The sequence below is a fragment of the Entamoeba nuttalli genome (assembly GCF_000257125.1).
Source record: "Entamoeba nuttalli P19 unplaced genomic scaffold asmbl_4262, whole genome shotgun sequence".
In the NCBI taxonomy this organism is placed as follows: Eukaryota; Evosea; order Mastigamoebida; family Endamoebidae; genus Entamoeba; species Entamoeba nuttalli.
The window spans coordinates 42-8,949 of record NW_008576662.1 but is presented as its reverse complement, the minus strand read 5'-3'; the positions used below and the strand labels follow the sequence as shown (position 1 = coordinate 8,949).

General features: G+C 25.9%; 4 protein-coding genes across 4 annotated transcripts; 1 reads left to right on the top strand and 3 right to left on the bottom strand.

The window, feature by feature from the left end:
- Positions 1 to 296: 296 nt before the first annotated feature.
- ENU1_098560 (hypothetical protein) lies at positions 297 to 3,403 on the top strand (the record flags this gene model as incomplete). The annotated part of the gene is made up of 3 exons (XM_008859246.1): positions 297 to 402; positions 450 to 673; positions 752 to 3,403. The coding sequence occupies 3 exons, from the start codon at positions 297 to 299 to the stop codon at positions 3,401 to 3,403; spliced, it is 2,982 nt and encodes a 993-aa protein (XP_008857468.1).
- Positions 3,404 to 3,479: 76 nt separating this feature from the next.
- ENU1_098550 (citrate transporter, putative) lies at positions 3,480 to 5,555 on the bottom strand (the record flags this gene model as incomplete). Its single annotated transcript, XM_008859245.1, has 1 exon — positions 3,480 to 5,555. The coding sequence occupies one exon, from the start codon at positions 5,553 to 5,555 to the stop codon at positions 3,480 to 3,482; it is 2,076 nt and encodes a 691-aa protein (XP_008857467.1).
- A 170-nt stretch (positions 5,556 to 5,725) lies between these two features.
- Positions 5,726 to 6,400, bottom strand: ENU1_098540 (rodhanase family domain containing protein; the record flags this gene model as incomplete). Its single annotated transcript, XM_008859244.1, has 2 exons — positions 5,726 to 5,884; positions 5,933 to 6,400. 2 exons carry the CDS (start codon positions 6,398 to 6,400, stop codon positions 5,726 to 5,728), a joined length of 627 nt encoding a protein of 208 aa, XP_008857466.1.
- A 165-nt stretch (positions 6,401 to 6,565) lies between these two features.
- On the bottom strand, positions 6,566 to 7,723 carry ENU1_098530 (protein kinase, putative; the record flags this gene model as incomplete). Its single annotated transcript, XM_008859243.1, has 1 exon — positions 6,566 to 7,723. The coding sequence occupies one exon, from the start codon at positions 7,721 to 7,723 to the stop codon at positions 6,566 to 6,568; it is 1,158 nt and encodes a 385-aa protein (XP_008857465.1).
- Between the last annotated feature and the right edge of the window lie 1,185 nt (positions 7,724 to 8,908).

Genomic DNA, 8,908 nt, shown 5'->3' with positions numbered 1-8,908 from the left:
CAACAAATCTGGAGAAAACCATTGCCAATTAAAGTGTAGTTTAGGGTTTCTTTTTTAGTTCATTCATTTTATTTATCAATAATAATTAATAATAAATTTGTTATAAATTATAATATATCTCTTTTTTTTTTAATTTGGCAAAAATGACAAAGATGAAAAAAATTGAAAGAAGTTAAACAAAAAATTGGAAATAAAAGAATAAATTGTCAATATTCAATAATAATAATAATATTTATATTAAAAGAAAAAGAAAAAATGATTGAATAAACCAAAAAATACTAGAAACTCCATTATTAATGGAAGAAATCTCTTTTAAAGACACTGTCAAAGAAACCCTTAATAAACTTGTAAACGATCAGTGCACAGAAGAAGATGCATTTTTAAAAATACATGAATCAGCTTGTTTGTTTTATTGTTAAAAATAAATGAAAATTAATGTTAACAAATAGTCTTACATAATAAAGGAATAATAGAAATTTTTAAAGTACTTTTTGAAAGTGGAAATAAATGTGCATCACTTAAACATTTTAATAACTTATGTCTCCGTTTTCATTTCTTTCAGTCAATATTAAATAAAGTTATTGTCAATAGTGATGGTATAAAAAAAAGTGAAAATGTTTTGGTTCATTTTGTAAAAACAGATTTTATTGATATTCCTTCATTTCAGTCATTAGTTTGTTTTTATAATTTTCTCTTTGAATAGAGATGTAGTTTAGGATATTTACATTTTAATTTATTTACTTAACAATAGATTGAAAATACAATTAAACAATCAAAAGATGTTGATAAAATCTTCGAAACTATTATGTTAAGTAAAGATTGTGATGCCATGAAAAAGGTAGATATATTTCATGTCATTTCATCAATTAACGAAAGTATTTCAGTATCTCAAAAAATGGTTTCTTTATTTATTAATTCATTAAATGAAATTAAAGATGAAAATAAAATCACTGAGATTGTTATTAAATCTCAACGGTTTTTAACTTCTGATAAACAAGGAAAAGATTTCCTTGCTGTTCATCCAAATATCCATAAAAAGGTAATATTTAATATACTCCTTGGATTAAATTCTCCTACTACTTCAATGGCATGTAATACTCTAGTAAGTCAAAAAGAATTATTTTATAAATTTGATAAAACACAACGAACCGAAATATTCTCATTATTTTACAATGATTCAGTAAAACCTGAACTTAAGAAAATAGATCCAAAATCAAAATTAACTTCAGTTATGTCAAACTTTAAAAAAGACAAAAATCAGTTTTTTGAAATGCTTAATAATCGTCCTTTTACTTTAATTGAAGAGGCACTTGAGATTGCTAAATCTTCTCCAAAAGAAATTCCAAATTTAACTTCATTATTTATAAAGAGTCCAGTATTATTAAAAATGTATTTAGTTAATCGATTACGTTCAATTTATGAAAAAGAAGGAGATTTAAATGAAAATTGCATTAAATTTACATTTTCATTATCTCCCATTTGTGACAGTTATTATTTCCAGGATTGTGTTGATTTTATTTTAGAATTACTTACAAAAGATAAGTTATTGGCTCTTCGTGTTATTGAGTCATTGACAATATCCTTAAGAGATTTTGTTGAGATTACAAAAAAAGATTCTGTTTCATTTGTATCGAGTATTGAGCCAATTCATTTTTTTGTTAATCAAAAATTAAATGATCAAGAAGATTATATCATCTCAAAAAAAGGGTTTTGGAACATACTTAAGAAAGAAAAATGTGTTTTTAAGATTGGATTCTTTTTAAGTGAAATGAAATTGAGATGTCATGAAATGTTTCAATGGAATGAAGATGAGTATGATCAAATTTGTTTAACTATTCAAAAATATTTTGAAATTATTGATTCAGTTCTTTTTACAGAAGAATTAAAAAATTATTTCGTTAATGCTTCATGTGAATTTGATTATTTTGTTATGACTCGAGATAATTCTGTCTTCTGGAAAATGGCTAGAATTATTGTTCCATTATGCAGTGATTGGGAACAATGGAAGTCTTTTTCTATTACAAATAATATATCGTTTAGGAAATCTGAACTTATTTCAAAACAAAAAGATATTGTTGCTGAAATCAAAACTCGAGAAAGTGATCTATTCAACACAGTCTTTTGGTTACTTGACCTTGAAGATATTTTTTGTCCTGACAAATTATATAATGATATTTCTGATGAAATAACAAGACATTATGAAAAAGATATAAAAAGAAATAATATTATACCATTAATTAAAAAACATAAGGAGTGGGTTCGAGGTATGATCAGACAATTAAAATTTACTGACTTTAAAAAGGAAAAACTTTATTATATTCCAAATAAGTTTATGATTCAATGTTTAATACCTAGAATTAAAATAAGTATAAAGGATGCTATGTATTGTGCCAAATTTATATTACAAATTTTTGAGAATGATATTGAAGGAGTTTCATTAATGTTTTTATTAAATATTGTTGCTATGTATTTAATTGGAAGTTGTGTTACAATGACAACAAAAGAAACATATAATGTAGGAATATTCCTTAACATTTTATTAAAACAATTAAAAGAATGGAATAGTCAAGAGAAATATAATTCAAATGTAAGGGGAAAGAAAGGGTTCAACTCAACTACTATTGTTGAATATTCAGGGTTTCAAGTTGTATATAATAAATGGACTGGATTAATCACTAAAGAATTAATTATAATGTTAAGTTCAACAGAAGAGTCCAATGTTAATAAGGCTATTAAATTATACAATACAATTTCTTCTTCATTACCTGAAAATATTTTTTTGAAAGGGATGGTAAAAGTATTATCATCTAAGAAAGAAAGACAAAATGAAAAAAGTTCACATGATTCTGATAGAAAAGTTTCAGAGGAAAATAAATATTTGTGTAGTTATATGATTCAAAACATTGGTAAATATCAAATTCAACCAAAAGAAATGAAAGAATTATTAAATGAATTCAAAACTAAAACAGAAGTTATGAAAGAAAAAGCAATTAAAATCAAAGTTGGAATTATTAATGAAATGAAAACGAAACGAAATGAATTAATGAAAGAAGTTTGGGAGAAAAAGAAAGAAGAATTAAAAGGAGGTATAGAAAAGATTAAGAAAGAAAGAGAAGAACAAGAAAAGAGAGCCTTTGAAGTATTAAGTCAAGGGTTAGTCGAAAAAGCTGGACAAGTAAATAGGACAGATAAAAAAAGTAATAAAGAAGAAGAAATAAAAGAAGATAAGTCAGAAAGAAGAAAACACCATCAACACAGAGATTATTCAAGGAGTGAAAGAAGACATCATTCAAGAGAAAGAAGAGATAGGTCATATAGTAGAAGTAGAAGCTCAAGTAGAAGAAGAAGAGATAGTTCTAAAAAGAATAGCCGTAGTTATAAAGAACGAGAATATCGTAATTAAATCGAGTTTTTTTTAGTATTTTTAGAACCAAAATATTGATATAAAAAGAAACTATGTAAATGAATAACCAAATGAATTAATAGTTATCAGGCCAAACTACTTCAAAGAATAAATAAGATAAACCAACGGCTGCAACAAATGATAAAATCATTAAAGGAATACCAAAGATTATAAAGTCTTTAATTTTATAATTTCCTTTTTTCATGATCATTAATGTTTTATTGGAACCAAATGGTAGTAAAAATACACTAGATGTGGCTATCATTACTGCATACATTGAACTTTTTAGTCCAATTACTCTGCCTCGTTCTAGTCCAGTTGGGTCAGTTCCCCAATAAGTTTCCCAAACAACAGGGAACATTAATGCAAATACTGCAGCGTTACTTAATGATTGAGTGAGTAACATTGTTGGAATAACTAATGCAGAAAGAATACCAAATTTACCAAGAGGTAAGAAAGCTCTTGTTAGTGAACGAGCTAATAATGCTCCAACATTAGTTTTTACCATTCCTTCAACTAACCCAAATGAAGCACCAAGAATACAGATTAATGGGACATCTACTGCTTTAAATAAATCTTTAATTGTAATAGTATTAGTTACTAATAAAATAAATACAAAAACAAATGCTGCAACAACAAAAGGAGCAGCGTTTAATACATCAGTAATAACTGGAATAGCAATAGCTAAAAGTGCTAAAATAGTTTTATAAATAACCATTGGTTGTGGTAGTTGAACATTTAATGGTAATACTAATTGGAATGGAGAAGGGAAATATTCCTCAGTTGCAAATTCTGAATCTGTACAAATTAAGTAACTTAAAGTTGGTTGTATTTTTTGTTCATTAATTTCATCTTTAAACATTTCATTTATTTTATCTTCTTCTTCATTTTCTTCTGCTTCTTCCATTAGTTCATCATTTTCATTAATTCCTTCAAAAGCATCTTCATTACTATTATATGAAACGCCTAATATCCCAAAGAAATGATTCTTATAAAATGTTTGAAATTTTTTATTTAACATTTCTGAATTTCCACCATAACAGACTTCATAAACTTTTAATTCTCTATTAGTACTCATCATTTCTTTAGCAAAACTACTTTCAGGGATAATTCCACTATATGCATAAACATCATTTAAAAGTTCATATGGAGCAAGATAATATAAAATATCACCTTCTTGAAGAATATCAGTTGGTTTTGGTTTAAAGATAGTTCCACGTTTAATTCTGAATAACTTACCATGAGAAGGGAAGAATAAAACAGTATCTTTTAACTGCTTATTAATGTGATTACTTTTTGGACCAATCTTAACTGGAATAATAAATTCTGAATGATTTTTTGGTGGTTCTTCAATTTCTGTCTTTGGAACTAAAAACGAACAAAAGGCACAATAAAGAAATCCAACAACTGTCAATGGAAAAGCAACAACTCCTATTTCAAACATTGGTACAGTAACTTGCATATTTAAATTATATTTTGAATTAACAATATCAACTTGATTTAAAATTAATCCTTTAGCAACAAGGTTTGTAGAAGTTCCAAGAATACTATTCATTCCAGCATATTGAATAGCATAACACATTGGTAATAATAATTTAGATGCTGGTTGTGTAGATGTTTTAGTCCATGCAAATATTAATGGAATAGACATAGCAACAACTGGTGTATTGTTTAAGAATAATGATACAGCCATAACAAATGGAAATAATCGTATTGCAGAAGGCCAAATATATTTTTGTGGTGTATCTGGTAAAAGAAATCTTCCTACAAACTTTAGTCCACCAGTTTTATCAACTGCTTCAGAAATAATTAACGCAACTAATACTGTTAATGTACTATTATTTGAAAATCCAACAAATGCTTCTGCGGGTGTAATAATTTGAAGAAATACAAGTAAAATAGATGTTAAAAGAATCATCATTCCTGGGTGCATTACTTCTGCTAATAACAACGTTAACATTACATCAAATGTAAACATAAATAAAAATGTTTTTGTTGACACACTATTTGCATAATGAACTTTCCAATCACAAAAATATAATAAACAAAGGCATATTGTAAAAATGACAAAGAAAATCATACACTTCCAATTACTAATTACCCATTTTAATATCTTTTTAGGAATTTCTTTAATACATCTCAGTATTTCCATTTTTCTTATTCTTTTGATAAATTTATTTCTTTTTCAGTTCTTTTTAGTTTTCTTTTTTAGTTTTCGTTTTTTATTCATATCTCTTGCATTTTTCTTTTTTTATTGAATATTAAAAGAGAAGTTGTTTTTAGTAAATAAATACTCTATTATTAGTATTATTCATTATTCAATTACATTGTCTTTACTCTTCTTGTTGGAAGAATAGGAGAACACTCAAAAATTGGTTTATTTCTTAACCTTCTACAACAACTAATTTTAACTGGTGGTTTTGATTTATCTGATGTATCAAAAGGACGGTCTTCCATTCTAATATATCCTCCACAACATTCCTATTAATTACTTACTATCTTTTTTAATAACATTCTAAAAAAACAAACAGGAAATAATTGATAGAAGTAACGATATCCTCCATTTAGTACAAAAACATCAGGATACCATATAAGAGGGTATTGATCTTTATTCTTTTCTCGATCTAATTGTCTAAAAAGTAACCACTGACCTGGCCCTCTATTCTGAGAATATTCACAATGAAATACAATTATTACATTTACTTGTTTTTTTATGAAAAATAACGTCTCCAACTCGTTTTTAGAAGGACAAGGAATTGCAGAATAGATATGACCACCTTCATATTCATAGTCATACCTACAATCAAATAAGTATAACTTACTCTTCCTTGAAAATAATAATTGGTGAAGAAAATAAGGTTCTATAAGATTATATGGATTGTCAAAGTTCAAGCTAAATATTCTACTAAATAAACAAGGATTTTTTGGAGATTCAATCATTTTTTCTGTTTCTTTTTTCATTACATCTCTCTTTTTATTTACAGTATTAGGGAGCATCAAACAAACAAATTTAATCTTTGATTATCAGTTTTTTTTTCAAAAAAAAGTAACAAGAAGTAGAACAATACATACAAACCAAAAAAAAGAAACGAAAGAAAATTTTTAGGATCTAATTTAAAAATAGAACTTAAATTTTTTATTTAAAAATTAATGAAGTACATATTACAATGGTAATGTACGAGCATAATCATTTAACAAATTAATAACAATTTTATAGTCAGGTCTTTTTGTAGGGTCTTCAACACAACATTTATTAATAATAGAAATTATTGCAATAGGAACTTTTTCAGAAGGAGTAACTCGTTGATGGTTTTTAACAAAATTTTCAATTTGTTGTTTATTCATACCTCCATATGGTTTTTTACCACTGAATATATGAAGAATTGACATTCCAAGACTGAACGTATCACTTTTTAATCCATATGATTTATGTTGTATGACTTCAGGTGACATATATTCCACAGTACCAACACAGTCATGTAATTCTTCTCCTTCATGTATATATCTTGCTAAAGAAAAGTCATGTAATTTAACTAAAGGACCTCCTAAAGAAATAGTTGAGTGTTGAACTAATCTAAGGTTATATGGTTTAACATTTCGATGTAAGACACTTTCTGATGCTAGATATTGAAGAGCTGTAGCTAAATTAACACAACAACGTGTTAAAAAAAGAGATGGTAAAGGTTTATCTAAGATTTGTTCTAGATTAAACATTGTATCATTTTCCAATAATAAAAAAGAAGAATCATAGTTCATCCCAACCATTTGAATAATGTTTTGATGATGAATATCAATGTAATTATTTAAAATAACTTTAAAATCGTCCTTACTTAATCCAGATTCTTTAGTATCCAATTTGAAAATAAATACATTATCTTCTTTATAATTTCCATATTTTCCTATAACATCTCCTACAAAAATTGAATCAGTAAGACCCATAGTAAGCATTGATAAATCAACTGAACTTGTTTCAGTATTACAAGTACTTTCCCTAATAGTTATATGAGATAAACTAGCTCTTTCTTTTATAATACTATTTGCTGATAATTGATTAATTTCTTTCATTAAAAGAATTTCTTTCATACTTACAATAGGAATAACTCCAAGCATTTGAAATCGTAAAGCAAGTGAACTAGATTCATTTCCTATCAATGCTTTCTTTTTTACTTGGAAAGTAACACTTCCTGTTAAACCAACTGTTGCAATAGTATTGAAACAAATGGAAATAGTAACAGACTTTTTACCTCTTTTTCCAATAGTTAATTTTTCTTCATCAACTTCCATAGTATATTTTGAACTAGTACTGAGTTCAACTGTCATTTTATATGTGTCAGTTGTTTTATTATGAAAAGTAATTTTCTGTTTCATTGAAACCCCTTGAACAGCATATTCTCGTCCAAATGTTAATTTTTGTATTGGCTAAGTTTTAAGTTTTCTTACAGTCTTTGAGAATTATATATACTCATTAAAAAAGAAAGGACAAACAGGCTCTAGTTCAAAAGGAAATTTTAGTTGTGCACATGAACCAACAGAAGAAGTTCGTGACTCTTTGGAGAGTGACATGTAATTTTTTTTTGGATTGAGATGTGTTCTATTTTTAATTTTCGAAGTAAAAGCTCTAAAAATTATTTTTTAGGCATTTTTTACCATTTGGTTTTATTCTTTTTAAGTAAGAATTTTAAAAAAGAAATGTTGGTAAATATGTTTTAACGTTGTCAAAATAAAGAGAAGAAGAAATAAGTTTATTTATTTTATTATTTATTTAGTTATTCTTCTAAAACAATGGATTAATATACATTAATATTAACTTAAAATAAAGAGTTTATCTCTTCATAAAAAGTCTTTTGGTTTGAGACAGACAAACAGCGTTTAGTTCTGAGAAGATTGAATCTATAAAACAATCATACTCAACAATATTAACATTATCAATTAAATGGTTTCTATGAATGCACTCAACAATGATGATTGGATAAATTGGTTTGAAAACATATGTTAGACTCATAGCTAATTCACAAAATAATGACATTCAGTTCATATCACTTTACTTGTCATTATAATTTAAATATGTATAGGAAAAATTTAGAAACGGTTCAACAGTTATTAATGTATATTTATTTATCTTTAACTTCTATTTAATGTTTAAGGATTTTACCCATTTTATTTTTGTAAATAGTCTACTGTTATGTGTTTATAATTTCTTCAAAATATATTTTTATAATTGTTTTGCTTCTTTATTACTAAAAGGGTGTTGGATTTTTTCCATAAAAGTTTTTAGGTTTCTCAAAAAATAGTACAAATAAATATTCTTTTAGTTAATCATTATTGTCTTTATCTATTGTTTTTTTTTGAAAACAAATTCACTCTTTTAATTTGTTTGTTTCTTTTGAGTAGTTTATGAAATGAAAAATTCTACATTTAATTGCTACTTTTTTTGTGTTTTTTGTTCAAGTACCAACACTAACCATTCTCTTCATTTTTTTTTCATAAATTATTTTGTTTTAATTT